The 20,077-nt window shown below is 42.2% G+C and overlaps 1 protein-coding gene across 1 annotated transcript; it reads left to right on the top strand.

Annotated features, from left to right (window-relative positions):
- The first annotated feature begins 656 nt into the window (after positions 1 to 656).
- Positions 657 to 19,001, top strand: LOC120989907 (olfactory receptor 1G1-like). Its single transcript, XM_040418352.1, has 2 exons — positions 657 to 803; positions 18,081 to 19,001. The coding sequence occupies exons 1-2, from the start codon at positions 657 to 659 to the stop codon at positions 18,999 to 19,001; spliced, it is 1,068 nt and encodes a 355-aa protein (XP_040274286.1).
- Positions 19,002 to 20,077: the final 1,076 nt, after the last annotated feature.

The following is a 20,077-nucleotide window of genomic DNA, read 5'->3' as shown; positions in this document are numbered from 1 at the left end:
GGTTAAGGGCTGCTACTCAGATTATTAAAGAATTTGGAGATGTATCGTATTATAAGGTTAATGAGTCCAAATCCCAAATATTAGCTATCAGGGTCCCTTCATCCTTGAAAGAGATCTTGGGAAAAGAATTCCCTTTTCAATGGGCAGAACACTCTATTACCTATTTGGGTGTCCAAATATGCTTTCCTCTCTCTAGACTAGTTAAGAGTAACTATGATACACTGTACAAATCTCTTCAAACCGACTTGATCAGGTACTCCAAAATAGAATTGTCCTGGCTGGGGCGAGTAATAATATATAAAATGATGATTCTACCAAAGATTATATATCTGTTTAGGACACTGCCTATACCCATCCCTGCTTCAGTCATAGCTAAATTTAAGGCTCAAATGCTTTCCTTTATATGGAATAGAGGTCCCCATAGAATTGCAGCCTCTATACTTTATAATCACAGGTCTCATGGAGGCCTAGGTGTCCCTAATCTTCAGGGTTATTACAACTCCTTTATCTTCAAACAGCTAAAACTTTGGTTTAGTACAGAGAAATATCCAAGCTGGAAGCAGATAGAAATAGATCTTAACAAGGGGAAATCTCTCCGTTCACTTCTTTTATTACATGCAATAGATAAGAAATTTCCGCTACCCACGGCACCGACAATGAAAGCTACTATTCAAACATGGAAACTAATGCTACAGAAGGCTGAGCCCACACTACCGTTGAAAACCTTGCAGATCCCTATAGAGATCCTGCAATATTATATTCCAGACTTCTCGGTGAGCGGATGGCGGAAAGCTGGGTTACAGGTACTAAATGATTTCTATGCTGGAGATGCCATTAAGTCTTTTACAAGTCTAAAAACTTCATATAACCTACCGGACTCTTATGGCTACCAGTTCACTAGAATAACCCATTTTTTAGCTAAAGGGCCTAAAAGAGAAGTCAATATCCCAATAATTCTTCTCAATACCGTACCTGGCCCACAAAGAATTTCACAGGTGCCTACAAAGGCTATAAATAAAATTGTGATAAAAGATGAGCATTTTACAAAAAAAGCACATTTACTTAATTGGGAAAGAGATCTCAAACTCTCTTTTCCTCTGGCTAAATGGCAGATTGCGATTAGAACTACGCATAAAGCCACAAGGAGCTCTAACCTGGTGGAAGAGTATTTAAAACTTCTAACACGTTGGTACTTCACCCCAGTCAAACTAGCCAGATTTTATCCTAACACTGAAAATACATAATGGAGGTGCCAAGTGAGGCCTGGTAATTTGATTCATATATTCTGGGATTGTGATAGACTCCGTCCCTTCTGGGTAGAAATTAATAGATTAATTGAAGATGTCCTAGTACTAAATCTGATGTTATCCCCAGCTATGGCACTTCTATCATTGGATATCGACACAATCCCCCCACAATTTAGACCTTTAATGTGTCATATTTTATTAACGGCCAAATTATTGATTGCTAAGCATTGGAAATCATCTAAGAGCCCTTCCATAAATGAACTAACAGAACGGATCTCCACAAATGTCATATTTGAACATTTATGGGCCCAAAGAACGAACAGGTTAAAATTTTTCTATACTTCTTGGTCCCCTTGGCTGGCTAAGTTCCCTATGCCTCAGTAATCAATTTCCTTTACTAGCCTCTTGATTATGTCACTGGCGTAGCCTGATTTGGCTTAACTTATGTAGGAAACTATAGGTCCATAGATGTTTTTCAACATTACCATCTCTCTCATTTTCTTTTCTTTTCCCTTTTCCTCCCCTCATGACTTACCTTATTGGTAACTTACTGAACTAATGTTATGGTTCCTTTCTTATTGTTACCCTAAGTTCTATGTTGGCAGCACCCGAGCGGGTGCCATAGGACTTTCTACATTAATAAAAATTTTGTCAATCTACCAAAGTGGTGGCTGTGTCAACCAAATATCAAGCTTATATGTTTTGAGAACTTGTAAGTGGCTGCGTCCACAATATATTTGCTGTCATTTATTATTCATTTTTGACAATAAAAATTTCTTGAGAAAAAAATAAAAATAAATATGGAAAATCTGCCAAAAAAGTGAAATTCTGAAATTTCATCTACGTTTTCCTTTAATTCTTGTTGAACACCTAAAGTGTTAAGAAAGTTTGTAAAATCAGTTTTAATACCTTAAGGGGTGTAGTTTCTAAAATGGGGCCATTTATGGGTGGTTTCTATTATGTAAGCCTCACAAAGTGACTTCAGACCTGAACTGGTACTTAAAAAGTGGGTTTTGGACATTTTCTGAAAAAGTTCAAGATTTGCTTCTAAACTTCTAAGCCTTCCAACGTCCCAAAAAAAGAAAATGTCATTTACAAAATGATCCAAACATGAAGTATACATATGGGAAATGCAAAGTAATAACTATTTTTAGAAAGTTTCACTATCTGTTTTAAAAGCAGAGAAATTTAAATTTTGAAAATTGTGAATTTTTCAAAATTTTTGGCAAATTTGGTATTTTTTTATATTTATTTATAAAAAAAAATACCAAATTTGCCAAAAATTTTGAAAAATTCACAATTTTCAAAATTTCAATTTCTCTGCTTTTAAAACAGATAGTGAAACTTTCTAAAAATAGTTATTACTTTGCATTTCCCATATGTATACTTCATGTTTGGATCATTTTGTAAATGACATTTTCTTTTTTTGGGACGTTGGAAGGCTTAGAAGTTTAGAAGCAAATCTTGAACTTTTTCAGAAAATGTCCAAAACCCACTTTTTAAGTACCAGTTCAGGTCTGAAGTCACTTTGTGAGGCTTACATAATATGAAATATTTTGACTCAAATTTATCACTGTCATGAAGTACAATGTGTCACAAGAAAACAATCTTAGAATGGCTTGTACACTGCGTGCAGAATTATTAGGCAAATGAGTATTTTGACCACATCATCCTCTTTATGCATGTTGTCTTACTCCAAGCTGTATAGGCTCGAAAGCCTACTACCAATTAGGCATATTAGGTGATGTGCATCTCTGTAATGAGAAGGGGTGTGGTCTAATGACATCAACACCCTATATTAGGTGTGCATAATTATTAGGCAACTTCCTTTCCTTTGGCAAAATGGGTCAAAAGAAGGACTTGACAGGCTCAGAAAAGTCAAAAATAGTGAGATATCTTGCAGAGGGATGCAGCACTCTTAAAATTGCAAAGCTTCTGAAGCGTGATCATCGAACAATCAAGCGTTTCATTCAAAATAGTCAACAGGGTCGCAAGAAGCGTGTGGAAAAACCAAGGCGCAAAATAACTGCCCATAAACTAAGAAAAGTCAAGCGTGCAGCTGCCAAGATGCCACTTGCCACCAGTTTGGCCATATTTCAGAGCTGCAACATCACTGGAGTGCCCAATAGCACAAGGTGTGCAATACTCAGAGACATGGCCAAGGTAAGAAAGGCTGAAAGACGAACCACCACTGAACAAGACACACAAGCTGAAACGTCAAGACTGGGCCAAGAAATATCTCAAGACTGATTTTTCTAAGGTTTTATGGACTGATGAAATGAGAGTGAGTCTTGATGGGCCAGATGGATGGGCCCGTGGCTGGATTGGTAAAGGGCAGAGAGCTCCAGTCCGACTCAGACGCCAGCAAGGTGGAGGTGGAGTACTGGTTTGGGCTGGTATCATCAAAGATGAGCTTGTGGGGCCTTTTCGGGTTGAGGATGGAGTCAAGCTCAACTCCCAGTCCTACTGCCAGTTTCTGGAAGACACCTTCTTCAAGCAGTGGTACAGGAAGAAGTCTGCATCCTTCAAGAAAAACATGATTTTCATGCAGGACAATGCTCCATCACACGCGTCCAAGTACTCCACAGCGTGGCTGGCAAGAAAGGGTATAAAAGAAGAAAATCTAATGACATGGCCTTCTTGTTCACCTGATCTGAACCCCATTGAGAACCTGTGGTCCATCATCAAATGTGAGATTTACAAGGAGGGAAAACAGTACACCTCTCTGAACAGTGTCTGGGAGGCTGTGGTTGCTGCTGCACGCAATGTTGATGGTGAACAGATCAAAACACTGACAGAATCCATGGATGGCAGGCTTTTGAGTATCCTTGCAAAGAAAGGTGGCTATATTGGTCACTGATTTGTTTTTGTTTTGTTTTTGAATGTCAGAAATGTATATTTGTGAATGTTGAGATGTTATATTGGTTTCACTGGTAAAAATAAATAATTGAAATGGGTATATATTTGTTTTTTGTTAAGTTGCCTAATAATTATGCACAGTAATAGTCACCTGCACACACAGATATCCCCCTAAAATAGCTGAAACTAAAAACAAACTAAAAACTACTTCCAAAAATATTCAGCTTTGATATTAATGAGTTTTTTGGGTTCATTGAGAACATGGTTGTTGTTCAATAATAAAATTAATCCTCAAAAATACAACTTGCCTAATAATTCTGCACTCCGTGTATAAGTAAAAGCGTTTTAAAATTTTCAATAAAGTTACCACATAAAGTGACACATGATAAAAAATTGCCTGGTTCTTAAGGTGAAAAATGTCAGGGCCCTGAAGAGGTTAAGTAGTGTGCTATACTTGACTAAATAACTGAAGACAATTCTCTTTTTGTCTTAATTAATTGTTCTGTGTATTTTGAGGCAACAGTAGAAAATCCCCACAGACTAGTTTTCCTTCTTGTACCACGTCTGCTTACATATATATATATATATATACCGTATGAAATGAGTCATTTTGCTTTTATTAATGCTATTGCATGTAAAACAGTTGCAGATCCTCATGTTACAATAAGCTACATTTACCTCCATGATGTCTTTGTATTCATACTTGCACTGATTCTTTTTACTGTTGAGAGAACACATTCATTTTCATTCTACGAGAAGAAATATGAAAATATCTGAGGTAAGTGCTAGGAGACAGAAGGTGGAGTTGACACATCACATTTTAACAAAAAGGTCTGGAATCTGCACTGAAATCCCATGAAAATGTAGAGTAAACTATTTTCATAAACCTGAAGCAGAAAAAATAAAATAAAAAACACAACAGTTTCTAGACACACTACGAATATGTATCAAATGTTTGTCACCCATTTTGTGGCCAGAACCACCATAGGATCTGCGTCACAATCTACAACAATTTAATTGTACTTGTTGTGAAATTAGCCTTCTAGTAGACAACAGACTGGAAGCAAATATCCAATAGATTATGCTCCAAATAGGGGGGATTTATCATGCCTAGAATTTAAAAAGTTGCAAGATAGGTCTTCTGAGACTTTTTGGGGGGCTTATTTCTACAAAAATGTGCGTCTTTTCTTAAAATGTCTAGAGGCGCACGGTTAGCTACGGTAACTTGTTTCACTAAAGAATTAAAAAGTTGTAAAGAAGTAAAGAAAAAACTCACTCCAGTAGTAAGTGGTGTTGAGAAACTATTTCTAGAGAAAAGTGTAAGATATAAAGATGAGCCAAGTTTATCAGTGTGCAACACCTGATACATTTGCCATAAGGTACTCTAATTCAGACTCAAACAAAACTGACTAAAAAATATTCTCATGGTAAGTCCCCTGCATTCAGCTTTCATGATGGTTTTGCATGTTTTTAGGCATTTTTCATAAAAATAAAAAAGCCAATGAAAAAATGCAACAAATATGACATAAAGAGAAGAGGAAGCAACAAATGAAATATCGTATTTTTCGCCCCTATAAAATGCAACGGCCCATAAGACGCACCTAGGTTTTAGAGGAGAACAATAAGAATTATAATTTTTTCATTAGACCTAAAGTGAGACCAGCAGTTAGACACCCAATGTTAATCAGACCTCAGCTTACAGCTGCTATCAAACCCCTAGTGTCAATAAGACTCGCAATCAGACCTCAGCTCAGACTCGAATGCGAATGACCCCCAATCAGACCTCACATAAGAGCCCTTATGCCTCTCATCAGCCCCCATATGAGCCCTCATGCCTCTCATTAGCCCCCATATGAGCCCTCATGCGTCTTATCAGCCTCCATATGAGCCTCCATGCCTCTCATCATCCCCCATATGAGCCCCCATGTCTCTCATCAGCCCTCATACCACAGATAACTTAAAATAAAACAAAAAAACACTTACCTCTCTTGCTCCAGACGATGCTGTTCCTTACTTAAAGCGCGATCCTCCTCATCCTGCCGTCGGCTGTACGGTGAACTGGTGCGCACACCGTGAGGCCACAGAGCGCCCTCACACTGTGCACAGCCACAGCACAGCAGACTGCAAAGAACCAGGAAGTGGTGAGTACAGAGCCTTCAACACTTCCCGGTTGTCCGGTACTAATGCGCGCTTCTATAATGGAAGTGCTCCTTAGTATTCACTTTAAAAATACGGTAATATTTTTAGAACCCAAATCATGCTTCCCTTGTCATGTCCTGTGGTTCATCAGTAAACCAGGTAACGCTATTCAAGTTCATCTTCAGTTTGTGTATGATGACAGCTGGTTGACAGTGTACTTTGTAGCCCAAATTATGCAAACAATTTAGGCCCGTTATTAGAGTTGAGCGGACACCTGGATGTTCGGGTTCGAAGGGTTCGGCCAAACTTGACCCCGAACCCGAACCCTATTGAAGTCAATGGGGACCCGAACTTTTGAGCACCAAAATGACTGTAAAAATGTCATGGAAAGGGCTAGAGGGCTGCAAATGGAGTCAAAATGTGGTTAAGAGCATGGCAAGTGCTTTGCAAACAAATGTGGATAGGGAAATGACTTAAAATAACATAAAATACATAAAAATAATAAATAATAATCTTGATCTAGGAGGAATGGGTCCATATGGAGAAGGAGGTTGAGGAGGCGGTGGATGTGGCGGTGTAGGTGGAAGTGGCGGTGGAGGAGAAGGAGGAGGTAGCCTACACTGCTTTTTGGCTTTAAATTTATTTTTATTTTTTTAAATTCGGGTACATCCCAAAACATTGGGAAATATAACACTCCAGTCGTGCTAAACACACGTTCAGACAATACACCGGCTGCAGGGCAGGCCAGCACCTCCAAGGGGTAAAGGGCAAGCTCAGGCCATGTGCCCAATTTGGAGACCCAGAAGTTGCAGGGGCTGACCCGTGTCAGTTAGTTCGTGTAGGCGTGGGCACAGTTACTGCCCCACCATGTCGCACGTCCCCGTGATGTTCAAGATCCAATTTAATATCTGCGCTATCAACTTTCAATGTTCTTTTATGCGCCTACCCTGGTGATTACGGGTGGCGGGGAATCAGGGTTCCAGGCCGGAGAGGGAGCGTGAGAAAGAGAGACCAAATTTAAGGGAGATAAATGTATTGAAAAAATTTGGGATCAAGAAGAAATGTGGGAAAAGTTATTGAGGTGCAAATGTGGGACAAATTTCAGATGCCCAAATGTGGGCCAAAAGAGTCAAGCGTAATTGTGGGAAAAGCTATTGAGGCACAAATCTTGGCCAAAAGAGTATAGCGGAAATGTGGGACAAAGTATTGAAGCTTAAATGTGGTACAACTTGTTTAAGTTTAAGCATTAAATCAAAGGAGGTGGCACGCATCAATTAAAGAAACATTTCAGAAATTTTATTCCCTGTCACCTATGCAGAGCAGGGGTTTATTCACGTCTAAAATTGTATAATGTCAACCCAAGAATGTAACAGAAAAATTACAGAAATTAATTAACCTGTCTACTTGGTAGAGCAGGGGTCTATGACAGAAAACAATCGTTTATTGTCACCCGAAAAAGTAAAATAAAAATTATTGAAATTTATTAAGCTGTCAACTAGGTAGAGGAGGGGTATATTACACCCAAAAATTGGTGAATTTGACCATAAAATGTAACTGACAAATGTTATTTTTTTACCGGTTTAAAAGATATAGCAGTGGTACAACACACCAAAAAATTGCTGAATTTCATTATAAAATGTAACTGCCAATTTTTTTTTCTTACCGGTCTACTAGGTATGTAGTAGTGGTACTTCACACCAAAAAAATGCTGAATTTCAGCAGAAAATTTTACTGACAAAAATTAGTGAATTTCACCATAAAATGTACAAGGCAATTTTTTTTTATTGTTTAACTGGTCTACTAGGTATATAGCAGTGGTACTTCACACCCCAAAATTGTTGAATTTCAACTGAAAATGTAACTAACAAATATTTTTTTTTTTGTTAACCGGCCTACTAGGTATAGCAGTGGTACTATACACCCAAAAATTGGTGTATTTCACCCGAAAATGTTAATGACAATTTATTTTTATTTTTCAACCGGCCTACTAGGTATAGCAGTAGTACTATACACCCAAAAATTTGTTAATTTCACCAGAAAATGCACTGGCCATGTTGGTGGAGTTCTCGAAACAGCTCAACAAGGAACACAGGTCTCGCATGGAGGTCCAGTCATTGATGGTGCTGTTCCGCCGAGCGACTCACCCGTGCGTGCTGCAGCTGAAACTCCACTATCGCCTGCTGCTGCTCGCACAGTCTGGCCAGCATGTGCAAGGTGGAGTTCCACCTGGTGGGCACAACGCATTTGAGACGGAGAGCGGGAAGGCCGAAGTTACGCTGTAGCGCTGACAGGCGAGCAGCAGCAGGGTGAGAACGCCTAAAGTGCGCACAGACGGCACGCGCTTTATGCAGCAGCTCTGACATATCGGGGTAATTTTTAAGGAATCTCTGCACCACCAAATTCAGCACATGCGCAAGGGATGTGCGTCAAACCGGCTAGTCCCAGAGCTGCTACGAGATTTCACCCATTATCGCACACCACCAGGCTGGGCTTGAGGCTGACTGGCACAAACCACTCATCGGTCTGTTGTTCAAGGCCCGTCCACAGCTCCTGCGCGGTGTGGGGTTTGTCCCCCAAACTGATACGTTTTAAAACTGCCTGCTGTCGTTTACCCCTGGCTGTGCTGAAGTTGGTGGTGAAGGTGTTACGCTGACTGGATGAGGAGCTGGTAGAGGATGAGGAAGCAGAGTAGGAAGCAACAGGAGGCCAACTGAAGCGCCCTGCAATCCTCGGTGGTGGAAGGACATGCGCCAAACTGCTATCCGCCTCAGGCCCAACCGCCACTGCATTTACCCAGTGTGCTGTTATGGATATATAATGGCCCTGACCATGCTTACTGGTCCACGTATCTGTAGTCAGGTGCACCTTGCCACAGATGGCGTTGCGCAGTGCACACCTGATTTTGTCCCCTACTTGGTTGTGCAGGGAGGGATGGCTCGGCTGGAAAAGAAGTGGCGGCTGGGCACGACGTACTGTGGGACAGACACCGCCATAAGGCCTTTAAAACTATCCGTCTCCACCAGACGGAATGACAGCATTTCAAATCCCAGTAATTTAGAAATGCTGGCATTCTGGGCTAGGGATCGCTGGTGGGTAGGGCAGTACTTCCTCTCCAGCGTTTGGGATATGGAGAGCTGAATGCTTGCATAGGACATTGTGGAGATGCTTGGTGACCCAGGTGTTGGTGTTGCTGGCAGATCCTCTGTTTGTGGGGTGTCAGGTGGCACTGTCACCCCAGAGGTGGATAAAGAGGGTGCGACTGCAGCAGAAGAGGAAGCAAGAGGAGCCAGAGACCTTTCTTGGTTTTTGAGGTGTCTACACCACTGCAGCTCATGCTTTGCACTTAAATGCCTGGTCATGCAGGTTGTGCTCAGGTTGAGAACGTTTATGCCTTGCTTCAGGCTCTGATTGCACAGCAAGCAAACAACTCGTGTCTTGTCGTCAGCACATTGTCTGAAGAACTGCCACGCCAGGGAACTCCTTGGAGCTGGCTTTGGTGTGCTCGGTCCCTTGCTGCAGTGGGCAGTATGAGGCGTACTGTCTAGAGGACGGCCGCTCCGCTTTTGCACCCTGCTTCCTCTTCTGCTGTGCTTGTGGCGCTCTGCGACCACCGCCTCTTCCTCTGAACTACATAGGTCACTCGCATGACCTTGATTCCATGTGGGGTCGAGGACCTCATCGTCCTCCACATCATCTTCCACCCAATCTTCACCTCTGCCTTCCTTGTTGGTCTGCACACTTTCGAAAGCCCCAGCAGTTGGCACCTGTGTTTCGTCATCATCCGAGACGTGCTGCGATGGTCCTCCTATGTACTCATCTTGAAAGATAAATAATTGGGCTTCAGTGCACTCAATCTCTTCCACTTCTGGCGCAGGGCTAGGTGGATGGCCCTGGAAAACCCTGCTAACAGAGTCATCAAAAAGCAGAAGAGACTGCTGCATAACTTGGGGCTCAGACTGCTTTGCTGATTTGCAAGGGGGTGAGGTGAAAGACTGATCGACATCGGCTGACGGTGCCAACTGTGGTCTTTCAGCAGGAGACTGGGTGGGAGACAATGTGAAGGAACTGGATCCACTGTCAGCAACCCAATCTACTATCGCCTGTACTTGTTCAGGCCTCACCATTCGTAGAGCAGCATTAGGCCCGACCAAATAGCGCTGCAGGTTTTGTCGCCTACTCGCACCTTAGGATTGGGTTTCACAGATCGACCACATCCTCTCCCTGCAACAGGAGCTCCACCAGCAGCACCACGACCTGGGCCACGTTTCTTATTTGACGCTCTCCTCATATTTTTTAAATTTAGGATCTTGCCCTAAAGTTAAAGAATAGAACGACAGTATGTAAAGGGTGTATCTCACACGGCCTGAACCAGACTAGGCCTCAATAAAACATTTTTTTGCCCAAAATGGCTGTATTTCAAATGTCTGTATTTCAAATGCCTGAAGCAAACCCCTGTATGTAGAGGGAGTATCTCACACGGTCTGAACCAGTGTAGGCCTAAATTAAATATTTCTTTGCACAAAATGGCTGTATTTCAAATGTCTGTATTTCAAATGCCTAAATCAAACCCCTGTATGTAGAGGGAGTAGCTCACACGCCCTGAACCAGTGTAGGCCTGAAGTAAATATATCTTTGCACAAAATGGCTGAATTTCAAATCCCTGAATCAAACCCCTGTATGTAGAGGGAGTATCTCACAGGGCCTGAACCAGTGTAGAGCTGAAGTAAATATATCTTTTTTTTTTATTTCAATTTCTTTATTGATATACAAAACAAATACACAAAATAAAAAAAAAAGATTCGAGCTTAATGTAATTAATACTATAGATTTTCAGTAGTGATTTTGTAGTCTCTTCATGGCCCCGGTCTCTATTAATCAGTAGGCCGGATTCCAAAAGAGTAAATATATTATTATGCGAGGAGCTTCTCACTAACCTACTTAAAAATGTACTATTTTACCATTCATAGCACGTCCATAACTGAGCAGCAATAAAATAACCTTTGAAGCAAGGGAGGTTTAAACCCCCTCGCTCTAAAGGTTTATATAGATATTCCAATTTGAGTCTCACACGTTTTCTTCCCCAGACTAGGTCATTAATTATTTTTTCCATAAGTTTAAAATATTTATCCTCTATCCAGATAGGTATATTCCTAAGAACATACAGGATTTGGGGTAGAATCACCATCTTGATCAGTGAAACTCGATCAGCCCTAGATAGAGGGAGTCTAAACCAAATCCCTCTTTTTGCCCTAATTTTCGTTATCAATGGGATCAGATTGAGTTGCACACAGTTTTACACCTTGGGAGATATCATCATACCCAAGTATTGAAAAGTGTCAACGACATCTCGCTGGGTTATCAAGGAATCCTTTTGGGGCACCGGATCTATTGGCATCAGAATTGAGTTCGTCCGATTTATATCTAGACCTGATACCTCAACAAATGCCAAATTCAAACCCCTGTATGTAGAGGGAGTATCTCACAGGGCCTGAACCAGTGTAGGCCTGAATTCAATATTGGTGCACCAAATGGCGGTATATTTAAAATCATAAATAAAATCTCTGAATGTAACCCTAATGTATTAAGGGTGTATCTCACAATGACATCTGCATCAAAGGCTGCCAACAAAAAATTTTGTGCCCAAATGAGTGTTGGTTTAAAAACTGAATTTGACAGCAGTATATAAGCCTGTGATTTCACACGTGCTGATGCTGCAAGGCCTGAAAATAGTGTTTTTTGTCAAAAGAGTGTGTTTTTCAAACCCCAGAAAATGATGGGTGTATTTCTACCTTAAATTGCACACTGACTAATCCAGATGTTGTAGATTGCTAATATAGTCTTTTTTTTGGTAACAGAATATGAAAGCTGGATATATTAAACTTGAATTTAACACTTGCAGATCTGGAGAATACTGTTTTTTGAAAAAAATTGTGTGTTTTTAAAACCCCAGAAAATGATGGGTGTATTTCACTGACTAATCCAGATGTTGTAGTTTGCCCAAAAAAAATGGTGATTTGCAATGTCCCAAAAGCTCAGATGCAGTGCTGGTGCACTGAGCTTGCATAAAATGGCCGCCGCCGCCACCCACCTAACAGAATTATAAAAGTTTGTATTTTTGGTCAATGGCCTCAGGGCAGGGTAAAACGATAGTGTCCTGCACCCACACAACTATTTCTATGTAGATCGCTGAGTTAGATTCTCTCCTATTCTCTCCCTGAAATCACAAGTCCAGCAGCATCCTCTCCCTACACTTGTAACAGCAGAGTGACGTGCGGCGCTACGTGACTCCAGCTTATATAGAGCCTGGGTCACATGCTGCTCTGGCCAATCACAGCCATGCCATTAGTAGGTATGGCTGTGATGGCTTCTTGGGGCAAGTAGTATGATGCTTGTTGATTGGCTGATATGCAGCCCTTCAAAAAGCACCAAGAAAGCGGCAAACACCGAACCCAAACTATTGCGGAAATGTTCGGGTCCGGGGTCCAAAAATCCTAAAGTTCGGTACGAACCCGAACTTTACAGTTCGGGTTCACTCCACCCTACCCGTTTTTTGTTAATTTTAATTTCGTTTTTCTTGCCTTTCAGTCAAGAGTCATAACTTTTTCCATTTTCCTCTCACATGGTCATATGTGTTTTTTTTTTTTTTTGTGGGGCAAGTTGTGTATTTTAATATCAGCATTTTATTTACTAGGAACCATAAAAATAAAATAATAATATATATATATATATATATATATATATATATATATATATATATATATACACTGCGTGCAGAATTATTAGGCAAATGAGTATTTTGACCACATCATCCTCTTTATGCATGTTGTCTTACTCCAAGCTGTATAGGCTCGAAAGCCTACTACCAATTAAGCATATTAGGTGATGTGCATCTCTGTAATGAGAAGAGGTGTGGTCTAATGACATCAACACCCTATATTAGGTGTGCATAATTATTAGGCAACTTCCTTTCCTTTGGCAAAATGGGTCAAAAGAAGGACTTGACAGGCTCAGAAAAGTCAAAAATAGTGAGATATCTTGCAGAGGGATGCAGCACTCTTAAAATTGCAAAGCTTCTGAAGCTTGATCATCGAACAATCAAGCGTTTCATTCAAAATAGTCAACAGGGTCGCAAGAAGCGTGTGGAAAAACCAAGGCGCAAAATAACTGCCCATGAACTGAGAAAAGTCAAGCGTGCAGCTGCCAAGATGCCACTTGCCACCAGTTTGGCCATATTTCAGAGCTGCAACATCACTGGAGTGCCCAAAAGCACAAGGTGTGCAATACTCAGAGACATGGCCAAGGTAAGAAAGGCTGAAAGACGACCACCACTGAACAAGACACACAAGCTGAAACGTCAAGACTGATTTTTCTAAGGTTTTATGGACTGATGAAATGAGAGTGAGTCTTGATGGGCCAGATGGATGGGCCCGTGGCTGGATTGGTAAAGGGCAGAGAGCTCCAGTCCGACTCAGACGCCAGCAAGGTGGAGGTGGAGTACTGGTTTGGGCTGGTATCATCAAAGATGAGCTTGTGGGGCCTTTTCGGGTTGAGGATGGAGTCAAGCTCAACTCCCAGTCCTACTGCCAGTTTCTGGAAGACACCTTTTTCAAGCAGTGGTACAGGAAGAAGTCTGCATCCTTCAAGAAAAACATGATTTTCATGCAGGACAATGCTCCATCACACGCGTCCAAGTACTCCACAGCGTGGCTGGCAAGAAAGGGTATAAAAGAAGAAAATCTAATGACATGGCCTCCTTGTTCACCTGATCTGAACCCCATTGAGAACCTGTGGTCCATCATCAAATGTGAGATTTACAAGGAGGGAAAACAGTACACCTCTCTGAACAGTGTCTGGGAGGCTGTGGTTGCTGCTGCACGCAATGTTGATGGTGAACAGATCAAAACACTGACAGAATCCAAGGATGGCAGGCTTTTGAGTGTCCTTGCAAAGAAAGGTGGCTATATTGGTCACTGATTTGTTTTTGTTTTGTTTTTGAATGTCAGAAATGTATATTTGTGAATGTTGAGATGTTATATTGGTTTCACTGGTAAAAATAAATAATTGAAATGGGTATATATTTGTTTTTTGTTAAGTTGCCTAATAATTATGCACAGTAATAGTCACCTGCACACACAGATATCCCCCTAAAATAGCTAAAACTAAAAACAAACTAAAAACTACTTCCAAAAATATTCAGCTTTGATATTAATGAGTTTTTTGGGTTCATTGAGAACATGGTTGTTGTTCAATAATAAAATTAATCCTCAAAAATACAACTTGCCTAATAATTCTGCACTCCCTGTATATACACACTCACACATACACACACAGACACACACTATGTATAAAAATACATTTTAATAAATTAGAATATCATTAAAAAGTTAATTTCAGTTATTAAAAAAAATGAAACTGATATATTTTATAGATGCATTAGGCTGAGTTCACACTTCAGTTATTAGGTCTGTTATTTCCATCAGTGATTCTGAGCCAAAACCAGTAGTGTAGTCTACTGAAAGATCAAGTGTACCTATTTCATTTCCCCTCTGTTTTGTGTTTTTGACCCACACCTGCTTTTGGCTCACAATAACTGATCAAAATAATTGATCACATAGCTGAAGTGTGAACCCAGGCTTACACACAAAGCGATCTATGTCAAGTGTTTATTTATTTTAATGTTTGGCTTACAGCTAATGAAAACCCAAAAGTCAGCATCTCAGAAAATTTGAATATTATATAAGGCAAACTTTGAGCGCTTGTGATCCACCGAACATGCAAACATATGGCGATGTCCACCAGCGCCATATTCTTTTGCATTGCGCCGAACTTTGACCCATGACACATCCATCAGGTGGGAAAGGTCAACCTATTGAGACGTTTCAGCACATGGACACAACCCCGTCCCCACCCTATAACAGAACCCGATCCGGCCGCCATTTTATATTCATTCTTTTGCCAGTGTAGGGAGAGGTTGCTGTGTGGAGCAGGGACAGACTGTTAGGGACACCAAACACTAGCTAATAGGGCCACAAAAGTCCTTTTAAGGACTGGTATAGGTGTGCTATCGATAGGTGTGATACACAGAGGCATGTGATATACTTATAATATACTTTCTAACATAGAAAGTATATTATAGTGCATTTGTATTATGCAGCAGTTGTGTGCGGTTCCTCTGCGATACTGCAGCTACACAGAGGGACAAACGCTATTGGAATAACTCATTTCAAGGGGTTTGATATACCAGTTGCCCCCCCAAAAAAACTGATTGAGGCAGGGGTGTGATATACCAATAATATACTTTCTATATAGTGCATTTGAACTGTGCAGCAGTTGTTTGCGGTTCTGCTGCGATACTGCAGCTATACAGAGGGACAAACGTTATTGGAACAACTAATTGCAAAGGGTGTGATATACCTATAGACCCCCAGAAAAACTTATTGAGGCAGGGGTGTTATATACCTATAATATACTTTATATAATAGTGCATTTGTATTGTGCAGCAGTTGTGTGCCGTTCTGCTGCGATACCGCAGCTATATAGAGGGACAAACGCTATTGGAACAACTAATTGCAATGGGTGTTATATACCAGTTTCCCCCCCAAAAAACTGATTCAGAGGTGTGTTATACCGTACCTTCTTCCACAAAAGACTGACTAAGGGGTTAGATATAACTGCTTCCACCAAATATTGATTGAGGCCTGCAATATACCTGCTTCTACAAATACTGCTCTTCTCTAGGGACTTAGGCACAGGGTCATTTTGAAAATGACAGGCAGAGGAAGAGTGAGGCCATTCCGCAGGGGTGGTAGGAGTCGGGCAGGTGCACCAGGCCGGAGCCTAAGTGGGAAGTTAGAGAAGGCGCGTGCGATTACTTCAAAGGACGCACCAGAGTTGGTTAAGTGGCTCACTCAGGAAGAGGAGGTCGCAACGGCCGCCACCCAGCGGTCTCACAACAGTTCCCAGATCAGCCCAAGGAGGGTGGTCCCCGCTGTTGCGGCCTACTCCGAGATCTCAAATGTCAGTGGTGGTGAAGCTAAGAATGATGACGTGTCGATGGACGTCACGTGGGTGCCCACAAGAGAGGAATAGGAGGGAAGTTCAGAGGGAGAGACGGAGCAGGACATAGGGAGGAGAAGGAGGAGAAGCCGGCAGAGCTCGCAGGGCACAGGAGGCAAAAAGCAGACTGCAAATGTATCTGGAACGAGCCATCCTCCATGCACGGTCACATCTTGCGCTCCCAGGACGCCGGCACATGACTCCGCCGTATGGGCTTATTTTAACGTGTCAGCTGCTGATAATAGTGTTGTCATCTACAGCCTGTGCTGTCAACGCATAAGTCGCGGTAAGCCCAACACTCACCTAGGGATAACTTCCATAAGAAGGCTCCTGGCCTCCCATCACCGAGCCCAGTGGGAGCAACCCCATCAGAACCGACAAAGCCACACTCCCGGCGCTCCATGTCCAGCCTTTTCTCCTTCTCTCTTCTTCCATTTGTCCTCCACTCCACCTTCCACCATGCCGTCGCCGCATTCATCTGGCAGAAGGCAGGCTTCCGTGGCCCAAATGTTTGAGCATAAAAAGATAATGACGCCGGATAACCCTCTTGCCCAACGGCTGACCGCAGGCTTGTCAGAACTGCTATCCCGCCAACTACTGCCATATACTGCCCCACGCTGCCCCCCACACAGTAGTGTCCCCCACACTGCCCCCCGCACACTAGTGTCCCCCACACTGCCCCCCATACAGTAGTGTCCCTCACACTGCCCCATACAGTAGTGTCCCCCACACTTCCCCCATACAGTAGTGTCCCCCACTCTGCCCCCACACAGTAGTGTCCCCCACGCTGCCCCCACACAGTAGTGTCCCCCACGCTGCCCTCACACAGTAGTGTCCCCCACGCTGCCCCCACACAGTAGTGTCCCCCACGCTGCCCTCACACAGTAGTGTCCCCCACGCTGCCCCCACACAGTAGTGTCTCCCACACTGCCCCCCACACAGTAATGTCCCCCACACTGCCCCCACACAGTAGTGTCCCCCACATTGACCATATAGTAATTTTCCCACCACATAGCAATCCATCCCATAATAATTTGCCCCCACACAGTATCCCACCATACCCCCCCACATCCTCCTGTGTGCACCCCCTTCATGTCCTCCAATGTTGGCACATAAAATAAAATAATAAAATTTGCCCCCAACACAGTATCCCACCATATTTTCCCCCCAAACGTCCTCCTGTATGCACCCCGGCCCCCTCATGTACCCCAAAGTTGGCACATAAAAGAAAAAAAAGAAAAAAAAAAACTAAAAGAGAAATACTTACCTGCGCTTGCTCGCAGAGTCCCGACACTGTGCTGCTGAGTCCTGGAACAGGCGCGTGCGATGATGTCATCACACGAGCCTGCGCCGGGATTTCACTACCGCATAGGCTTCAAGCCTTCTAGGCCTGAAGCCTATGGCGGTGATCGGCGGCAGGGCAGGGAACTATGCGCTTCGCTCCCTGCCTCGCCGCAGTATGTGGGTGTCAGCGCTTCAGCAATGAGCGCTTCCATCTGTATTGATGGAAGCGCTCATTGCTTCTGGGCCTGCTGGCACCCCCGTGAGAGCCGGCACCCGGGGCAGACCGCCCCGCCCCCCCTCTGGGCACACCACTGATACATACTCACCTTAGTGGCCAGCATGAAATATGTAGAATTTTAGGATTTGTTTTTTTTTGCTTTAAATATTGGTCATAATATGGAAAATTAAGAAAAAAATCACACAAAAATAATTTGAAAGGAGGTAATTTTTTGATGATATGCTCCCTTGTTTTTTTCTCCTACTGTATCTTTGTAGGAGAACAATCTGACTGTCGATGTACAGTTTTTCCTCTTAGGATTTCAAAGCAGCCAACAGTTAAAATTGTCCCTGTTCTGCCTTCTCCTGGTTGTTTACTGTGGGACAATATGTGGGAATCTTCTGATCATCACCCTGGTGTTCACCAGCAAAAACCTCCACACTCCAATGTACTTCTTCATCTCACACCTGTCCATCAGTGACATTGTGTTACCTACAGATATTGTCCCCAACACGTTTCACATCCTACTGAATAATGGAGGAACCATTACTTTTTATGGTTGCATGACTCCGTTTTTTTTCTTCAGTGCCTCAGAGGTATTTGAATGTCTCCTTCTCACAGTGATGTCTTTTGACAGATATGTGGCCATCTGTAACCCTTTCCATTACACATCTATTATGACAAGGGCTCATTGTGTGATATCAACCACCATGTGTTGGGTTTTAGCTTTTGCCATTGCCTTGATTTACAGCTTCACAATATCGATGCTGACATTTTGTCGACCAAATATCATTGACCATTTTTTCTGTGATCTTATCCCTCTACTAGAAATCGCCTGTTCTAGTACTTACAATAATGAGTTAGAGGTCTATATAGTATGTTTACTAGTACTGTTCATGGCCATTATAATAATCATATCTTATGTTAACATTATTGTCACCATATTACGCTTCCAGTCCAGTATCAGTAGACAGAAAGCCTTCTCCACCTGTAGCTCCCACCTCATTGTGGTTTCCATATTTTACATTACTCTACTGAGTGTATATTTTTCCCCCAAAGGAGGACAAACCTTGAACCTTAGTAAACTTCTATCACTGCTGTATACTGTATTTACTCCACTCATCAATCCCATTATATACAGTCTGAGGAATAAGGAAATCAAAAAATCTCTACAGGAAATAATCAACAAATGTGAGTAATTTAATAAAAAAGCATTTTCTTAGATCTTCACTTTATATTCCAGAATTGTTGTCACTTTTTTAGTCACTGTTGGGATAATTTAAACTTTTCTTTCTCTTTATTGATCTTGAAAAAGGCACAATAACCTAAAAAGTAGCACATGAGGCAATCTACCATAAAATGTTCTTCCTGGTCCATGTAGTGATCACTGTAGGTGACATACCATAGATCATTCGCAGAAAGGAGAGCATGGGTAGAGTTTTCAGACCATTGCTTCTACTGATGCCACAGTGTATAAGCAATGTCAGGCATCTGCCTTCAAAACCGGATATCTACAATCTACATATATATATATATATATATATATATATATATATATTCTTTATTTATAAAGCGCCAACATATTCCGCAGCACTTTACAATCAGGGCTTCGTGCACAGTTGTAAATAATATAGCAGCAGACAAGTCAATAATTAGAACAAGAGGAATGAGGGCCCTGCTCACAAGAGCTTACAATTAGAGTTGAGCGAACACCTAGATGTTCGGGGAGTTCAATGGGGACCCGAACTTGACTTTATTATTTTCCGTTATAACATGGTTATAACGGAAAATAATAGTATTAGCTTTTTCAGATCTGAGTTTTCACGAAAACTCATATCCGACAGTATATTCTAACACAGAGGCGTTCCCATGGTGATGGGGACAATTCAAGTTAGAATATACTAAGAACTGTGTACATAACTGCCCCCTGCTGCCTGGCAGCACCCGATCTCTTACAGGGGGCTATGATCCGCACAATTAACACCTCAGGTGCCGCACCTAAGGGGTTAATTGTGCGGATCTCAGCCCCCTGTAAGAGATCGGGTGCTGCCAGGCAGCAGGGGCCAGACCCCCCTCCCTCCCCAGTATTAAAATCATTGGTGGCCAGTGTGGCCCCCCTCCCTCCCCAGTATTAAAATTATTGATGGCCAGTGCGGCCCCCCCACCCCCACCCCCCTATTAAAATCAATGGTGGTTAGTGCAGCCCTCCCCCAAGTATAATGTAAGTATAATGCTGCTAAAAGTGCTAAGTAACCATGGCAGCCAGGACTCCAGT

Source organism: Bufo bufo, chromosome 1 (assembly GCF_905171765.1).
Source record: "Bufo bufo chromosome 1, aBufBuf1.1, whole genome shotgun sequence".
Lineage (NCBI taxonomy): Eukaryota > Metazoa > Chordata > Amphibia > Anura > Bufonidae > Bufo > Bufo bufo.
This window is presented reverse-complemented; position numbering and strand designations above follow the sequence as displayed.